The sequence below is a fragment of the Anomaloglossus baeobatrachus genome, chromosome 3, assembly GCF_048569485.1.
Source record: "Anomaloglossus baeobatrachus isolate aAnoBae1 chromosome 3, aAnoBae1.hap1, whole genome shotgun sequence".
In the NCBI taxonomy this organism is placed as follows: Eukaryota; Metazoa; Chordata; class Amphibia; order Anura; family Aromobatidae; genus Anomaloglossus; species Anomaloglossus baeobatrachus.
In genome coordinates this window covers 635,216,262-635,235,713 of record NC_134355.1, presented here as the reverse complement: position 1 = coordinate 635,235,713, position 19,452 = coordinate 635,216,262, and the positions used below count along the sequence as shown (strand labels likewise).

At 50.5% G+C, this 19,452-nt stretch overlaps 1 protein-coding gene across 1 annotated transcript in view; it reads left to right on the top strand.

Moving 5' to 3' along the window:
• SMC6 (structural maintenance of chromosomes 6) overlaps nucleotides 1–19,452 on the top strand; it is a 224,032-nt gene that overhangs the window by 168,048 nt on the left and 36,532 nt on the right. Inside the window, 2 exon segments of the mRNA XM_075341130.1 lie at nucleotides 5,485–5,565; nucleotides 17,998–18,168. Coding sequence (XP_075197245.1) covers nucleotides 5,485–5,565; nucleotides 17,998–18,168 — 252 coding nt within the window.

Genomic DNA, 19,452 nt, shown 5'->3' with positions numbered 1-19,452 from the left:
CCTCGGTCGACACCCCCCGGTCTCCCGCCTTACCACAAAGACGCTCCTGTCTTTAACCGATGGTTCCTCCATCAAGGACCCGACAGACAGACAGGTGGAGCACCTCGCCCGCTCTGCTTTTGAGGCTGTGGGTTCCTCCCTCTCGCCCTCCTTTGCCTCTGTGTGGGTCGCAAAGGTGATCTCGGTCTGGGCAGAATCCCTTAACACTTCGCTTGAGGAATCCCAGTTCACTCATACCTTCACAGAGGTAACAGCTCAAACTGCCGCTGCGGCGGAGTACCTCACGCAGGCCTCCATGGACGCTGCTACTTGCGCAGCGTTTGCCGCCTCAAATACCATAGCCATCCGTAGAACTCTCTGGCTCTGACAATGGCGAGCGGACTCTGCCTCCAAGAAGTCTCTCACGGGCCTTCCCTTTTTTCCAGACCGATTGTTTGGCGAACGTCTGGACAAGCTCATTTCTGACGCCACGGGAGGAAAGAGTACCTCCCTCCCCCAGCTGAAATACAGGACGACCTTCATCAGACGTCCACAGTCCTCGTTCCGCTCCTTTCGGAACTCATTTGATTGGTCGACATCCCATGCTGTCCCCGCCACCAGCCGCGGACTACGCAGGGACCGACCTTCTCAGCTCTCCCCGAAACCCACTTCGTCATGGCAGCCTCGACCGAAACAGTCCAGGACTAGGGAGACTCGGCCACGACGTTTTCCCCCCTCATGACTCCTTCAGCGCCCCGGAAGACACACTCATTGTAGGTCGACTGCGTCTCTTTAAACAATCTGGGCTTCCGCCTCAGACGACAAATGGGTGCGAGACCTTGTGTCTTCCGGTTACCACATAGAATTTCAGACCCGACCCCCGAGTCTGTTCTTACTCTCAAACCCCCCCAAAGACTCAAACGACGCAAAGCTTTTTTCTCAGCAATCCACTCGCTCCAAACAGCAGGAGTGATACCTGTCCCAGACGATGAGAAGTTCGGGGGGTTTTATTCCAACCTCTTTGTGGTCCCCAAAAAGGATGGGTCAGTTCGACCCATCCTGGACCTCAAACACCTAAACAAACATGTGCGCGTACGGAAATTCAGAATAGAGTCCCTAAGGTCCATTATTGCATCCATGGTTGAAGGGGAATTCCTCGCCTTCATAGACATCAAGGACGCGTACCTGCACATACCCATCGCCCCAGATCACCAAAAGTTCCTCCGCTTCGCAATTCAATACTCCCACTTTCAATTCATAGCTCTACCCTTCGGCCTTGCCACCGCACCAAGGGTTTTCACCAAAGTCATAGCGGCCGCCATGAGTGTCCTTCACGCCAGGGGAGTAGTCGTTCTCCCTTACTTGGACGACCTCCTCATCAAGGCCCCCCTCCTTTCGCGACTGCTCAACCAGCGTACAGATCACTGTGGACACCCTATCCCGCTTAGGGTGGCTAGTGAATCTGGACAAATCATCCCCGATCCCATCACGATCCATCACCTTCCTGGGCATGTCCCTGGACACCCGTCGGGGCTTGATCCTTCTCCCTCAGGACAAGGCGATCGCTCTTCAACGAGCGGTACGCTGCCTTCTACGTCCTCCGTCTCGCTCCATTCGATTCAGCATGAAAGTGCTCGGCAGGATGGTGGCAGCTATGGAAACAGTACCCTTTGCTCAACTGCACCTCCGCCCACTGCAGCTAGCCCTTCTAGCGGCCTGGGACAAGCGCCCCTTCTCCCTGGACAGACATCTTCACCTGACGCCTTCAGTCAGGTACGCACTCCGCTGGTGGCTTCGGTCCTCATCCCTATCGAAGGAGAGATCTTTCCTCCCAGTGAACTGGCTGGTCCTGACCACGGACGCCAGCCTCCTAGGCTGGGGAGCAGTGTACCGGCACAACACTGCTCAAGGACGTTGGACGCCCCAGGAGTCTTTCCTACCCATAAACATCCTGGAACTCCGCGCGATCTTCCTCGCGCTAAGAGCGTTCTGCCCTCTGCTATCGGGTCGTCAGATTCGAGTCCAATCGGACAATGCGACAGCTGTAGCCTATATTAATCGGCAGGGGGGCACCCGCAGCAAAGCGGCTTATCTCGAGGCCCACAAGATCCTCAGCTGGGCCGAATCGACGGGATCAGTGATATCAGCGGTACACATACCGGGGGTAGAGAACTGGGCAGCATACTTCTAAGTCGCCAAGGCCTGGCCGCCGGAGAATGGTCTCTCCACCCAGATGTGTTTCCACACATCTGCACTCGCTGAGGCACACCACACGTGGACCTAATGGCCTCAAGGTTGAACGCAAAGGTACCCGCGTTCATAGCCAGGTCACGCGACCCGCAGTCATCGGCGCGGATGCTCTAGTCTGCTCCTGGCACCACTTCCGCCTTCCTTACATATTTCCACCTCTACCCCTGCTGCCGCGGGTAATCAGGAAGATCAAGGCAGAGGGAGTCCCGGTGATACTGATAGCTGGTACACCAAATTAGTACAAATGCTCACAGACGCACCGTGGCGCCTTCCAGACATCCCAGACTTGCTGACCCAAAGGCCCATTTCCCATCAGAACTCCAGAGCCCTGAAGCTGACGGCATGGCCATTGAGACCTGGGTATTAACAAGAGCGGGATTCTCCCCCGCGGTTGTTTCCACCATGATCAGCGCCCGAAAGCCTGCTTCATCCCGCTTTTACCACCGTACGTGGAAAATCTTCCTTTTATGGTGCAGGGAAACTAACGTCCAGCCTATGCCTCTGGCCATCCCCAGAATTCTCGACTTTCTACAGTCTGGCTTGCAAGTGGGTTTGGCTCTCAGTTCCCTTAAAGGGCAGGTCTCAGCGCTCTCAATCTTCTACCAATGCTCCCTGGCTCAAAAACCGCAAGTCAAGACCTTTCTCCAGGGCGTTTCCCATCTAGTTCACCCGTACAAACGGCCGCTGGACCCATGGGACCTCAACCTCATTCTGGACGGTCTCCAGAGGTCTCCCTTTGAACCCCTCAAGGAATCCTCCCTTGCTCTTCTGTCCTGGAAGGTAACATTCCTGGTGGCAATTACGTCCATCAGACGGGTTTCGGAACTAGCAGCACTCTCTTGCCGTGAGCCTTTTCTGATCTTTCACCAGGACAAGGTGGTTCTGCGCCACCTTCCGGATTTCCTTCCAAAGGTTCTTACCCCCGTTTCATTTGAACGAGGACATTGTTCTGCCTTCCTTTTGTCCACACCCAGTTCATAGGGTGGAAAGGTCTCTGCATTCGTTAGACCTCGTCAGAGCTCTCAGATATTACATATCCAGGACAGCCCCCTTTAGGGAAACGGACTCTTTGGTCGTCATTCCTGAGGGGCCTAAGAAGGGACAGGCAGCTTCAAAGGCGACTCTGGCTCGCTGGATTCGCTCTGCGATCCAGGAAGTCTACCGCTTGCAACTCAAGCCCATTCCTAGTGGGCTGCGGGCTCATTCCACGCGAGCAGTTGGCGCTTTGTGGGCCATTCGGCATCAGGCTTCAGTGGAACAGGTGTGTAAGGCTGCGACCTGGTCTAGCCTACATACGTTTTCAAAGCATTACAGAGTCCATACCCAGGTTTCAACTAAGAAAGATCTGGGTAGGAAAATTCTGCAAACGGCAGTAGAGCACCTCTCTCAGTAGGCGCTCCAGGCTGTCTGGGACTGGTTCCTAGTCCTTGGGTTGTGTTGTCTTCTTTTATGTTTCCCACCCATGGACTGCTTTAGGACGTCCCATGATCCTGTGTCCCCCAATGAGGCGTCAGAGGAAAACGGATTTTTGTGTACTCACTGTAAAATCGTTTTCTCTTAGGCTATGTGCCCACGCCGCGGAAAATGCGCGGATTTTGCCGCGGATTTTCCAGAAATCTGCAGCACAGCTACTCCCCAGTCATTTCTATGGCATTTGGGAAATGCTGTGCCCACGCCGCGGAAAATGCGCGGATTTTGCCGCGGATTTTCCAGAAATCTGCAGCACAGCTACTCCCCAGTCATTTCTATGGCATTTGGGAAATGCTGTGCCCACGCCGCAGAAAATGCGCGGATTTTGCCGCGGATTTTCCAGAAATCTGCAGCACAGCTACTCCCCAGCCATTTCTATGGCATTTGGGAAATGCTGTGCCCACGCTGCGGATTTTTCCGCATCGGAAATCGTGCGGATTTTCGTGCGGAAAAATCTGCAGCGTGTCAATTATTGTTGCGGATTTCTCCGCAGGGTCCCATATACTTACCTGCCTTGATAGAGACCTGAGTCACTTTCTCCGTCCGGTGTAACGGCAGCGGCAGCAGCGTGGTGAATCCAGCCAGGTACAGGAAGGAAGAGGTGGGCAGGGCCTGCACGAGCTCCGGTCATGTGACAGCCGGAGCTAGTTCAGGCCTGCCCACTTCCAGCACAGTGAACCAGACGCTGCCTGACAGTGACCCGGCCGCCAGAAAGCGAGGTGCTGCATGGAGGTAAATATGAGCACCCCAATCACTGCAGCACTTGTTCTGCATTGAGGATGCAGTGCCGAAGCCATGGTACTGTATCTTCAATGCAGAATGCCCGCACCATATCCGCACGACATTCCGCTGTATATCCGCAGCATTGAAACAGAAAGTTCTGTTGTGAATTTCTGAGAGTACCTGCGGAATGTCTTGCGGATATATCCGCAGGACACTGTCCACGTGGGCACATAGCCTTAGCCATCATTGGGGGACACAGCACCCACCCTGTTGCCCTGTTGGGCCTTGGTTCTCTCAGTACCTTATTTGGTTATGACTCTTCTTTTCTCATGTTCCTCTGTTGAGAAGTTTTTACTGTTTTTTTTTTTTTTTTTGTTGTTTTTTTTTCCCTTTTGCTTATGTACTAAAACTGAGGCTGCCTGGCCCGGCCAGGGGGTGTATACTGCAGAGGAGGAGCTATGCTTTTGCATCTACTTAGTGTCCTCCTATGGATAGGCAGCATAACACCCATGGTCCTGTGTCCCCCAATGATGGCTAAGAGAAAACGATTTTACGGTGAGTACACAAAAATCCGTTTTTTATGTTCAACACAGCGGCCTGGGCTCTTATAAACAGCATGTTACAATGCTGTATGCTGTATATAAGAGCCTAGTGGTGGTGACCGCAGCTTACAGTCCCCAAATCTGGTGATAGGTTCCCTTTAAGAAAAGCAAATTTCCCAGTGCGCACAGAACCTAAAGGGGGTATTGCCTCAATTGAGAAAGTTGTCCACTATCACAAGGACAAAAGATAAATCGCAAATTGCGGGGGGGGGTACCACCAGCGATCACAGGCTTTGCAGAGCCCAGTCTGATTGAAAACAAGGTTATGCATGCGCACGTCAGCTCCATTCATTGATTGCTGGAAAAAGCGAGCTGCTGCAATCTGCTCGTCTGGGGCTGAATGCCGTCCTCACACCATTGCACTAGGTTGCATATAATAATGTTTGTGAGTGGAGTCATGTTCCAATCCACATGTCAGATGCGTTTGTTACTATGTTGTTTGTGTTTTATCCCCATATAGATCAACATAAGAGAAGCCAACGCTCGGATAACCGAACTGGAGAACGTGGAGGAACAGCCATCCATTGACATTGCTACATTGGTAAAGGTTTTTTTCTATTTATGATTTAGTCTTACAGAAGTAACTCTCCTGTACAACAGACAAACCATTCTGACGTTATACATCAGGGGATCAGAAAGGTTTCATATAAACAAGTTGTCTTGTGTAAACACCACCAGACCCATATAGCAAGTCCATTCATATGATAGCCGCTCATAGTGGGGTTTTCTCAAGATCTTAAAGGGAAACAGTCACCAGATTTTCTGAGTTATAAACCAAAGCTAGCACCTTTAAGCATTCCATAAAGGTGCATGTTATCCCCTAACTCCCCCTGTACACCTCACAAATACCTTTTTATATTCTTCAGTGCTCTATGTAAATCCTTGGGTCCGGTCCAATGGGTGTCCCTGGTTGTCCATCCTCCGCGCTGATCGATTGACGTGGTTGATGCCTCCTGCGCTATTCACGTCACTAGGCAAAATGTTTTTGCCTGCACAGAGACCTCCCCGGTTCGCGTATGCGCACCAGAGTATTTCACTGTGCTCTACAGTAGGGCAGAGTGTAGTGCGCCTGTGTGAGCCGGCAATGTCTCTGGGCTGGCACGAGATTTTGCAGGCGCAGGTGGTGTCTTCCACGTCAATCACCACCAGAGGACGGCGATCAGCGTGGAGGAGGGACAGGAGCCACAACCAAGGTCGCCCATCGGACTGAACCCAAGGTAGTACATAGAGTGCTGGAGAATATAAAAAAGGTATTTGTGGGGTGTACAGGGGGAGTCAGGGGATAACATGCACCTTTATGGAATGCAGCACAGGTGCTAGTGTTGAGATGAGACTACAATGGGTCTCTTAAGGTCTGACTGCCGTGTTCAAATTACTTAGAATGTCGTGTGTGCACGCGAGGTACATAATTGAATAGATGACTCTTTCTCTCACGACTGGCGCAAGACAACTCAACTCTTTATTTCCTGACAAAGCCTTTATAGGACTAAGAAGTAAAGGGTATAACAAGTATAGTCCAATCAAGTATCGCAGGTCGGGCTCGGGACGTATAGGAATTTGCATAGTCTCTGCTGGAGTGGTTAGTCCAAACTCCATCTGTCTTCCATATGGTACTCATTAGTTGGACAGGATGCAGCAAACATCTTTAAGTTACATGTGCTGGTATATTGTATTAAGGAAAATCACTGAATATGCAGTATATATAATATAATGTGTTGGTAAGAAACAAAAGCATTCATAAATGTGTTGGGTTACATCAATCTAAACTACATACCGAAGTCTATGAAATGGCTGAAATAAGTATTTTTGGTTACCCAGTTCTTATCCTCTACACTAGCTTTGGTTTATGCCTCAAAAATCTGGTGAAAAGGTTCCCTTTAAATTGGTTAAAATTGCAAAGTTCTTGTAAAACCAAACAACTTTGCAATTTTACTTATTAGGCTGCTTTCACACTACGTTTTTTTAACATGCATCATGAACGTTTTTTTAACGCAAAAACAGATCCCGTTAAAATGCGTTTTCATTTCAATGCATTTGCAATGGACTCGCTTCAACATGCGTTCACATGCGTTTGCGTGCGTTATAGTGAGGATCCAGCGACTTGCAGTTTTTTAACTTTTTTCAAAAACGCTACTTGTAGCGTTTTTGAGCTGCGTCCAAATACTGCAAATTGCTGGATCCTGACTAAACAGCATGCAAACGCATGTGAACACTGGCATGCTGATAGACAGGATCCTGCTTTCTACTGAGCATGCCCAGAAACTAGCCTCGCGTGATCAGTCTCTCTCCCTCCCTCTCTCTCCCTCCCTCTCTCTCCCTCCCTCTCTCTCCCTCCCTCTCTCTCCCTCCCTCTCTCTCCCTCCCTCTCTCTCCCTCCCTCTCCCTCCCTCTCCCTCCCTCCCTCTCCCTCCCTCTCTCTCCCTCCCTCTCTCTCCCTCACTCTCCCTCCCTCTCTCTCCCTCCCTCTCTCTCCCTCCCTCTCTCTCCCTCCCTCTCTCTCCCTCCCTCTCTCTCCCTCCCTCTCTCTCCCTCTCTCTCCCTCCCTCTCTCTCCCTCCCTCTCTCTCCCTCCCTCTCTCTCCCTCCCTCTCTCTCCCTCCCTCTCTCTCCCTCCCTCTCTCTCCCTTCCTCTCTCTCTCCCTCCCTCTCTCCCCCTCCCTCTCTCTCCCTCCCTCCCTCTCCCTCCCTCTCCCTCCCTCTCCCTCCCTCTCCCTCCCTCCCTCTCCCTCCCTCTCTCTCCCTCCCTCTCTCTCCCTCACTCTCCCTCCCTCTCTCTCCCTCCCTCTCTCTCCCTCCCTCTCTCTCCCTCCCTCTCTCTCCCTCCCTCTCTCTCCCTCCCTCTCTCTCCCTCCCTCTCTCTCCCTCCCTCTCTCTCCCTCCCTCTCTCTCCCTCCCTCTCTCTCCCTCCCTCTCTCTCCCTTCCTCTCTCTCTCCCTCCCTCTCTCTCTCCCTCCCTCTCTCTCTCCCTCCCTCTCTCCCCCTCCCTCTCTCTCCCTCCCTCTCCCTCCACTCTCCCCCGCCTAAGAGCAGAGGACGCTCGTAACCAAGGTAAAGATCGGGTAACCGCGGGCTTAGTTACCCGATGTTTATCTTGGTTATGTGTGCAGGGAGCAGGCTCCTAGCAGCTGCAGACACTCGTAACAAAGATAAATATCGGGTAACCAAGCAAAGCGCTTCTCTTAGTTACCCGATGTTTACGTTGGTTACGTGTACAGGGAGCCCGGCTCCTAGCACCTCCACATGCTCGTAACCAACGTAAATATCGGGTATCCAAGCAAGTTACCCGATGTTTACCTTGGTTACGAGCCTTTGCAGCTGTCAGAAGCCGTCTCTCAGTCTCGCGTTCGGTTCCACTGACTCCCGATCACATGACTCCAATGCCCGCCCATAAACTTAAAGTAGAGATAAAGGTTTTCAGCTCACCCATATGATGTCTTCCAGGCTGTAGTGAATGCTCGCAGTCCCCCGGACAGGCTGGTCCGTGATCCAGGATAGGTAGCGAAAAAAGGGGGTGTGTGGGACTCAGCACCAATGCAAAAGAGTAAAATGCTTTATACTTTATTAGATAAGTTTAAAAAGAGGTCACAGATCATCCAAAACTGCCATGCGGCTTGCCGTGCGGCTTGACACGTTTCGGACACAAAAGGGGAATTAAAAACGGTCCTTAATCATAAGCTTATGATTAAGGACTGTTTTTAATTCCCCTTTTGTGTCCGAAACGCGGCAAGCCGCACGGCAAGCCGCATGGCAGTTTTGGATGATCTGTGACCTCTTTTTAAACTTATCTAATAAAGTATAAAGCATTTTACTCTTTTGCATTGGTGCTGAGTCCCACACACCCCCTTTTTTCGCTACCTATCATAAACTTAAAGTGACAGGATCCTGCAAAATAACACTTGCGTTTGCATGCGTTTTTTTTGCTGTAACTAAAAATCCTCTTTTCTCTCAAGAACAGAGGGATTTGTAATCTGTGTACTGCTGTTGCCTAGGTTACTGGCCACCTCTGCAGTCTTATCAGCAGTGGCTGCTTTCCAAGGCAAGGAAAGCTAATCTTTCAATTTCTTTGCTACCGATTTTTGAATCCAGTCGGCTTCATTGCCCCTGTGTTCCTCCAGTTCTGTAGAGGCAAAGCTGCTTCTGCTGACCGCATGAGAGAGCGCACAGTTCAGGCCAGCGGTGCAACCATGCTGCTGGTCCGATCTGTAAATCGGGAGCGCACCGCCCCTACCGAAGCCAGACGGCAGGTGGAGCAGTGCGCTGCGGTTTAATAACATGACACAACCTACGGTAATGGAGATAAGCAAATTCAGACCTATTTATTGTGGACAAAAGTGGTTTCTGGTTGGAAGCATCAGTTTTCTCTAACATTTTCCAGTCGCTTTAACCCCTTCACAACCGGCCCATTTCGCACTTTCAGGGGTTTTTTTTCGCAATTTTTCTTCGGAGAGATGTAACAATATAGTCATCTGAGGTCTCATTTATTGCAGAATGATTTGTACTTTTAAATGAAACCATGAGTTTTACCATATAGTGTACTGGAAAACTGCAAAAAAAAATTCCAAATGCAGAAAAACTGCAAAAAGTGGGATTGCACTATTGTTTTTGAGATTGTATTCATTATTCATTTTTGTATTGGTATAACAGTATGATATTTTGTCATTTGCAGTATTAGTAGTTTTGAATGGCACCATTAATTTTATCATTCCCTGTACTAATAAAACAGGATAAAATAAGATTTCTGCAGCATGGCTTCTTAGGCTCTGTTCACACAGGACGTTTTTGCAGCGTTTTTTTTTCCTGACCAAAACCTGATCTTGTGGCAGGATGTCTCCTGGTAGTCGTCTGCGGCTTTGGTGTGGCTTTTGGTGCGTTTTTTTTGTGGCATTTTTTTCTGTTATGTCAAGACCAGCAGGGGTTCAAAAGTACCCATGTGCTGGGCCGGGATTAACCTGGATCCGGCACTCGGGTAGTAAAAAAAATAATAAAAATAAATAAAAGCAAAGTACCCTATGCCAGTCTCCGGCATTGCTGTACCTGCTTGGTAGATGCTGGAGTGTATGGGCTGCTTCCAGGTGTTACGTCATTTGAGCATAGCCCTATCACATGGAGGGCAGGGGGGGCGAAGCATAGGGGAAGGGAGAAAACATCGCCTAGCTCACTAACCAAGCCGGTCATGCCCACTCACCTGGAAGGAGCCCATATATTCTAGGCTAAACAGTACACACTCCCGCAGCCCCTCCTACTTCCTGAGCCGATATTATCCTCATGCATATTCACTGCTTTCCCAGTGCACTGGCGTCTGGTTGCAGTCAGATGCTGTCACATAGACTGGGGGCATGTGACAGCAACCAATCACAGACCCGGTCTTTGGGTCTTTCATTAAAAAAAAAAAAATAATTTTAAAATAAAAATTACATAGGGTCCCCCCTATTATAATATCAAGCACAGATAAAGCCCACGGCTACAGGCTGCAGCCCCAGGTGTGTGCTTTTCTTGGTAGTGTATCAAAATAAGAGGGACCCTATGCTGTTTTTTAATTATTTAAATAAATAAAAAAAAGCGTGCGGTCACCTCCAAATTTGATACCCAGCCAAGATAAAGACCACAGCTGGGGGCTGGTATTCTCAGGCTGGGGAGGACCAGCCTAAAAATAGCTTGCAGCCGCCCAGGATTGTGGCATCCATTAGATGCAACAATCCCAGCACTTTACCCGGCTGTTCCCGAATTGCCCTGGTGCGGTGGCAATTCTGGGCCGGAATCGAGCTTTTTATTAACCCGGTTAGACCCGCCGATCCAGGGTATCTGCGAGTCCACCCATCACTTGGGTGAAAAACCATGGCAAAAGCGCTGAAAAGAATTGACATGTTCATTCTTTTTATAACGCAGCAAAACCGGAGGTGGTTCACAAAACCTGGAGGTGTTTTGTGTGTGTACGCACGAGATTTCAGGAATCTGATAGACTTTGCTGGAACTGTAAAAAGCAGCGTTTATTAGCATGGATTTGAATAAAACCAAGGCAAATCCGCAGCTCAACACTGCAAAAATTCCCAGTGTGAACATAGCCTGAGACCTCTGCCTCTATTAGTTCTGAAACACATTGGCAGATCGCCATTGTTATCACTAGGGGGTCTCTTCTATCAAGAAATAACATCTGGAACTCCATTCTGAGTATGAACTGGGTGCAAAAACCTAAAAAATCAACATTATATGGAGAGAAGGTATGCACACCAGTGACTATGTAAGGGGAATATATGAAAAGCAGAAATTGCTGTGTGAATACTGACATGAAAAATCCAATAGCTATATGTAAGAATGAAAATATGAAAAATGGAATCTGCATTACTGCCATGAACATATGAATAAAGAGAAATTTAGCTATTGAATTGATCAATGCAACAGAGCCCCAACACTACGCCAAAGTATTTCTCTACGTTGGGGTCCCTAGCTTGTGTGTGTTCTCTCATGCAGTTAAAAAACTTACCGTGTATGTTTCTTGATTGATTTGTAGTCTTTCGTTTGTGAACCCGGCCCCACCACACCTATTGCCAGTCCACATTATACGCATATATAGCCTGGGTCTCAGCTTCCCAACACGGTAAGTTTTTCTCTGACGCCTCATTGAGGGACACAGGATCATGGGTGTTATGCTGCCTATCCATATGAGGACACTAAGTAGATGTAAAAGCATAGCTGCTCCTCTGCAGTATACACCCCCTGGCCGGGCCAGGCAAGCTCAGTTTTAGCTTAGTGTCTGTAGGAGGCACTTCCTTTCAAGGTTTGTTATTTTTTGAGGGCGACGGTTTCCTTTTGGGACCGATCTCCCACTACCATCAACGGGCGGGAACGTGGAGTGTCGCCTCCACGTACCCCCTCCTGCGACGCTGGATCCTGGGCTGGACGACTGGTTCCACAGACACCGATTTTCCAAAGCCCAGGGTAGAGGCCTTTGCCCCTATAGCCCAATTCCTCAGCCCCTCTTTGCAGGCTTTGAGTTGAATATGACACCGACACAGCAAGCTGACTCTGCTATTTTCACTGCCTGGAGAAGCAGTGTTTTAAGGTGAGATCCCCCCTGACTGGTTTCCCAGACAAAGGGAGAAAAGATGCTGCAGGGAAGGTTCCCAGGACATTTACAGTATTTATTATGTGCAAGGATCCTGCACACACAGTGTTAACTTTTCTCTAGCTTGCTGGCTGGAGGAGGGGGAAATTCTGCTGTTTGCAGAAAGTCCTGCAGATAATTTCCCGGTGGCAGGGGGGAGGGCCCAGGGCTCAGGGACTCGCGCTGTTTTATTTGCTTTAGCAGAAAAGCCGGCTGATAACCACCAGTGACAAGCTGTGTGCTGACTGTAGGGAGAGGGAGGAAACTATCAGAAGCTCCCTTCCCGCCGTTTTTTTTTTACTACCCACAGCAGGGGAAGGCACACTGACTCATCTTCCCGCTCTTTTAGCGCTAAGCCCTGCCCCCCCGCGGCCGCAATAAGCCCCGCCCCCCGCCAGGAAAGCATGCGAAGATCTCCATAGAGCTTCATCCTTCCTGAGGACACGGCCATCGGCTGATTCTGGTGAGGTGCTTGCTTCAATTGTAGCTCTGCTAAGCATTGCTCCCCATCCTGGCATACTCCTATTAGGAACATGCAGAAATCTAAGGGCACTAAGAGTGCTAAGGCCCACATAGTCTATTATTCAGCCTGCACTGCCTGCCACGCTGAGCTACCACGTAAACACAGGAGGAGGGTCTCTTCTCTCTGTGAGTCCTGTGCCCCTATAGCCCCCCAAGACCCAGCTGCCACCGCAACCGTCAGCCCAGAGCCTAGGGCTCCCAGCCCACCGGAATGGACACAGTTTCTGTCCCAATCCATGGAAAAACTGTCACAGAACCTTGTGCTGGCTATGCAATGTCGTCCTCCACACCCTTCTGGGTCCCTGGACGGAACGCAGCCAGAGGATACCCCTATGGAGGATCCTTGTAAGGTAATCCGGGCACATGCTTCACCGGTTGCAGGGATCAGGAAAAGAGCACACGGCCGGGTGTCTCCAGCGGGCTCTCCCTCGGGAGCACACAGGGCAGGCTCTCCCACACGCTCCACGGCTTCTGAAGAGCTGGAGGAGGGAGAATGCTGTTTATACCAAGAGGATTCCTTGGTTTCAGCCTCCCCAGATGATCAAACTGCAATAGACTCCCTTATAGCAGCAATCAACCAAACTCTGCATGTGGAGGATCCCCCATCCACTACCACTGACCATGCGGTCTCCTTTAAGAGGGCAAGGAAACCCCAAAAGGTTTTTCGCTGATCACCCAGTGTTTCAGGATATCCTCACAAAGCAAAGGGAGAAGCCTGACAGGCGCTTCGGTAACCGAAAACTCATGGAGTCCCGGTATCCTTTTGCCTCACCTGCCCCTAAGGGCTGGGCCGATCCGCCCTCGGTCGACCCCCTCCCCCCTGGTCTCCCTCTTTGCCACAAAGACGCTCAGACAGACAGGTGGAGCACCTCGCCCGCTCTGCTTTGGAGGCCGCGGGTTCCTCCCTCTTGCCCTCCTTTGCCTCTGTGTGGGTCGCAAAGGCAATCTCGGTCTGGGCAGAATCCCTTAACACTTCGCTTGAGGAATCCCAGTTCACGCATACCTTCACAGAGGTAACAGCTCAAATTGCCGCTGCGGCGGAGTACCTCATGCAGGCCTCCATGGACGCTGCTACCTGCGCAGCGTTTGCCGCCTCAAATACCATAGCCATCCGTAGAGCTCTCTGGCTCTGACAATGGCGAGCGGACTCTGCCTCCAAGAAGTCTCTCACGGGCCTTCCCTTTTTTCCAGACCGATTGTTTGCCAAAGGTTTGGACAAGCTCATTTCTGACGCCACGGGAGGAAAGAGTACCTCCCTCCCCCACCTGAAGTCCAGGACGACCTTCACCAGACGTCCACAGTCCTCGTTCCGCTCCTTCGGAACACAGTGGTTGGTCGACCTCCCGTGCTGTCCCCGCCGCCAGCCGCGGACTACGCAGGGACCGACCGACCTCAGCTCTCCCCGAAACCCACTTCATCATGGCAGCCTAGACCGAAACAGTCCAGGACTAGGGAGACTCGTCCACGACGTTTTCTCCCCTCATGACTCCTTCGGCACCCCGGAAGACACACTCATTGTAGGAGGTCGACTGCGTTTTTTTTCAACACATCTGGGCTGCCGCCTCAGACGACAAATGGGTGCGAGACCTTGTATCTTCTGGTTACCAGGACCCAACCCCCGAGTCGGTTCTTTCTCTCAAACCCCCTAACGTCTCGAAAACGACGCAAAGCTTTTTTCTCAGCAATCCACTCGCTCCAAACAGCAGGAGTGTTAATACCTGTCCCGGACGACGTGAAGTTCAGGGGTTTTTATTCTAACCTCTGTGGTCCCCAAAAAGGATGGGTCAGTTCGACCCATCCTGGACCTCAAACACCTGAACAAACATGTGCACGTACGGAGATTCAGAATGGAGTTCCTAAGGTCCATTATTGCATCCATGGTTGAAGGGGAATTCCTCGCCTTAGACATCAAGGACGCGTACCTGCACATACCCATCGCCCCAGATCACCAAAAGTTCCTCCGCTTCGCAGTTCAGGACTCCCACTTTTAATTCGTAGCTCTACCCTTCGGCCTTGCCACCGCACCAAGGGTCTTCAACAAAGTCATGGCGGCCGCCATGAGCGTCCTTCACGCCAGGGGAGTAGTTGTTCTCCCTTACTTGGACGACTTCCTCATCAAGGTCCCCTCCTTCCGCGACTGCTCAACCAGCGTACAGATCACTGTGGACACCCTATCCCGCTTAGGGTGGCTAGTGAATCTAGACAAATCATTCCCGATCCCATCACGATCCTTCACACTCCTGGGCATGTCCCATGACACCCGTCGGGGCTTGATCTATCTCCCCCTGGACAAGGCGATCGCTCTTCAACGAGCGGTACGCTGCCTTCTACGTCCTCCATCTCGCTCCAATCGATTCGCATGAAAGTGCTCGGCAAGATGGTGGCGGCTATAGAAGCAGTACCCTTTGCTCAACTGCACCTCCGCCCACTGCAGCTAGCCCTTCTAGCGGCCTGGGACAAGAGCCCCTTCTCCCCGGACAGACATCTTCACCTGACGCCCTCAGTCAGGTACGCACTCCGCTGGTGGCTTCGGTCCTCATCCCTTTCGAAGGGGAGATCTTTTCTCCCAGCTAACTGGCTGGTCCTGACCACGGACGCCAGCCTCCTAGGCTGGGGAGCAGTGTACCGGCACCACAGTGCTCAAGGACGTTGGACGCCCCAGGAGTCTTCCCTAACCATAAACATCCTGGAAATCTGCGCGCTCTTCCTCGCGCTCAGGGCATTCTGCCCTCTGCTAGCGGGTCATCAGATTCGAGTCCAATCGGACAATGCGACAGCTGAAGCCTACATCAATCGCCAAGGGGTACACCTGCAGCAAGGCAGCTTATCTCGAGGCCCACAGGATCCTCAGCTGGGCCGAATCGACATGGTCAGTGATATCAGCAGTACACATACCGGGAGTAGAGAACTGGGCAGCAGACTTCTAAGTCGCCAAGGCCTGGCCGCCGGAGAGTGGTCTCTCCACCCAGAAGTGTTCCTACACATCTGCACTCGCTGGGGTACACCAGACGCTGATCTAATGACCTCAAGGTTGAACGCAAAGGTACCCGCGTTCATAGCCAGGTCACGCGATCCGCAGTCCATCGGCGCGGATGCTCTAGTCTGCTCCTGGCTCCACTTCCGCCTGCCTTACATATTTCCACCCCTACCTCTGCTGCCGCGGGTAATCAGGCAAATCAAGGTAGAGGGAGTCCCGATGATACTGATAGCACCAGTCCGGCCCAGGCGCGCCTGGTACGCCGAATTAGAACAAATGCTCGCAGACGTACCGTGGCGCCTGAAGCTGACTGCATGGCCATTAAGACCTGGGTATTAACAAGAGCAGGATTCTCCCCCGCGGTTATCTCCACCATGATCAGCGCCAGAAAGCCTGCTTCATCCCGCATTTACCACCGTACGTGGAAAATCTTCCTTTCATGGTGCAGGGAAACTAACGTCCAGCCTTTGCCTCTGGCCATCCCCAGAATTCTCGATTTTCTGCAGGTTGGCTCTCAGTTCCCTTAAAGGGCAGGTCTCAGCGCTCTCAATCTTCTACCAATGCCGACTGGCTCAAAAAACGCAGGTCAAGACCTACCTCGAGGGCGTTTCCCATCTAGTTCCCCCGTACAAATGGCCGTTGGAACCATGGGACCTCAATCTCGTTCTGGACAGTCTCCAGAGGTCCCCTTTGAACCTCTCAAGGAATCCTCCCTTGTTTTTCGGTCCTGGAAGGTAACGTTCCTGGTGGCAATTACGTCCATCAAACGGGTTTCGGAGCTACCAGCACTCTCTTGCCGCAAGCCTTTTCTGATTTTTCACCAGGACAAGGTGGTTCTGCGCCCCCTTCCGGATGTTCTTCCAAAGGTTCCTACCCCGTTTCATTTGAACGAGGACATTGTTCTGCCTTCCTTTTGTCCACACCCAGTTCATAGGGTGGAAAGGTCTCTGCATTCGTTAGACCTCGTCAGAGCTCTCAGATATTACATATCCAGGACAGCCCCCTTTAGGAAAACGGACTCTTGTTCGTCATTCCTGAGGGGCCTAAGAAGGGACAGGCAACTTCAAAGGCGACTCTGGCTCGTTGGATTCGCTCTGCGATCCAAAAAGTCTACCGCTTGCAACTCAAGCCCATTCCTAGTGGGCTACGGGCTCATTCCACGCGAACAGTTGGCGCTTCGTGGGCCATTCGGCATCAGGCTTCAGTGGAACAGGTGTGTAAGGCTGCGACCTGATCTAGCCTACATACGTTTTTCAAAGCATTACAGAGTCCATACCCAGGTTTCAGCTGAGGCAAATCTGGGTAGGACAATTCTGCAAACGGCAGTGGAGCACCTTCTCTCAGTAGGCGCTCCAGGTTGTCTGGGACTGGTTCCTAGTCCTTGGGTTGCTTTGTCTTGTTTTTATTTTTCCCACCCATGGACTGCTTTAGGACGTCCCATGGTCCTGTGTCCCCCAATGAGGCGTCAGAGAAAAACGGATTTTTGTGTACTGACCGTAAAATCGTTTTCTCTTAGCCATCATTGGGGGACACAGCACCCACCCTGTTGTCCTGTTGGGCCTTTGTTCTCTCAGTACCTTATTTGGTTATGACTCTTTTTTTTCTTATGTTCCTCTGTTGAGGTAAGTTTTTACTGGCTTTTTCTCCTACCGCTTGTGTACTAAAACTGAGCTTGCCTGGCCCGGCCAGGGGGTGTATACTGCAGAGGAGGAGCTATGCTTTTGCATCTACTTAGTGTCCTCCTATCTATGGATAGGCAGCATAACACCCATGGTCCTGTGTCCCCCAATGATGGCTAAGAGAAAACGATTTTATGGTGAGTACACAAAAATCCGTTTAACTGCATGAGAAGACACACACAAGCTAGGGACCCCAACGTAGAGAAATACTTTGGCGTAGTGTTGGGGCTCTATTGCATTGATCAATTCAATAGCTAAATTTCTCTTTATTCATATGTGCATGGCAGTAATGCAGATTCCATTTTCATTCTTACATATAGCTATTGGATTTTTCATGTCAGTATTCACACAGCAGTTTCTGCTTTTCATATATTCCCCTTATAGTCACTGGTGTGCATACCTTCTCTCCATATAGGGGGTCTCTTCTGACATATTGACTTTGTCAGCAAGAATTTTGATAGTGTGAAAGTCTAAGGACAAAGCTAGGGAAAAGTAAATCTTTTGTTATTGGTGCCATTTCTCTATTATTCCTCCTGAAAATGCACCAATAATATTAGTGCATTTTCAGGAGGAATAATAGAGAAATGGCCCGAACGAAAAGATGCTCCACAATTGCTTGTTTGTTTTTTTTTATTGGGAATATACTGTACAGAATGTGATTTTTCTACCTGTTTTCTTGGGCACTTGATCACAGGAGAGTGAAGTGCAGGAAAACAAGAACAGAATTGAACATGTGAAAGAGAAAGTGGAGAAGGCCAAGCTGGAAATGGAGGAGTATAAATCTCATTACTGCGAGGCTGAGCGCAAGTATGAAGACATCAAAACGAAGATCGGCTCAGTGTCTGAGGTCGCTGAACCAGTGAAGGTGCGTAAGACTTTTTTTTACCATGCAAATAGCTTTTTCAGAGAGGAAGAGCTCAGCAACTCTAGCGCCACCTATTGGATATATTGTATTGGATTGTATTGGAACCTAAAAATACATGTCGGTCAGCAGGTTTTTGCTATGTAATCGGAGTACAGCATGCTGTAAGAGAAAAAAAAATAAAAAATCAACCATGCCTCTTATCAGATTCCATGCTATAGTTTACTTAACTAAAGTCTTTGTCACTTGGTGATGACTATTGCTATGACTGGCTGGCTGGTGCCATGTTGTCCAGCCCTCCCCCTCCTGTGATTGACACCTCACTGTCAATGTACAATCTTTATTGAGAACCTGGTGTGGGCAGGGACAGCCCTCTGGACTCTTCTTCATGACTAAACCTAAAAATCCAGTTAGTGTCAGAACGGCTGCACCCAGTAATGTAAGTGATGCATCGTTGGATTCAGAGTCTCTTTATCTACATCATGCTGCAGTTAGGTGGGGTAGCAAAAACCTGCTGTCTGATTCCCTTTAACGAGCCTTACCATATGACTTAAGATATATAGACATTTATTGGGGACTTATGATTTTTCCTGGAGGGCAGCTCTTTTAGGCTATGTGCGCACGTTGCGTACTAGCCCTGCAGAAATTTCTGCAGCGATCTGAAGAGCACACGTGCGCTTCAAATCGCTGCAGAAAATGTCCGTAGAAAAAAAAAAAAAAGCCGATTCCATGCGCTCTGCCTGCAGCTCCTGCCATAGACCGAGCAGGAGCTGCCGGCAAAGCGCACGGAAGAAGTGACATGTCACTTCTTGAACGCAGCGCTTCGGGCAGCAGCCGAAGCGCTGCGCTCTAAGACGCCACGTGCGCACGGCCCCTGCACAATCTCCATAGACTGTGCAGGGGACGCAGGACGCATGCAGTTACGCTGCGCTACAAAGCGCAGCGTAACTGCATGAATTACGCACACGTGCGCACATAGCCTTACTATGCAACGTTTACTCGCACAGCACTTCTGTTCTTTTTTCCTTTTTTTTTCTTTTTATTCTTCCCACTCCCATCCCAGTGCCATTCTCACTTTGCTTGCCCTTCCTGCAGTAAGAAATTTTGGTTAGCCCTCACCACTCTGCCTGGATTGCAGCACACCTAACATGTAATCTCCCCAGGAGCCCCACTGTCCGCAGTGAGAAAACACCCCTGGTTGGGCTGCAGCACTGTCCCAATCGGTCGCTGACCTGTCCAAGGTGTCTCATACTCTGGTTTCGATTTTAGAGCTTATGCCAAATCCTA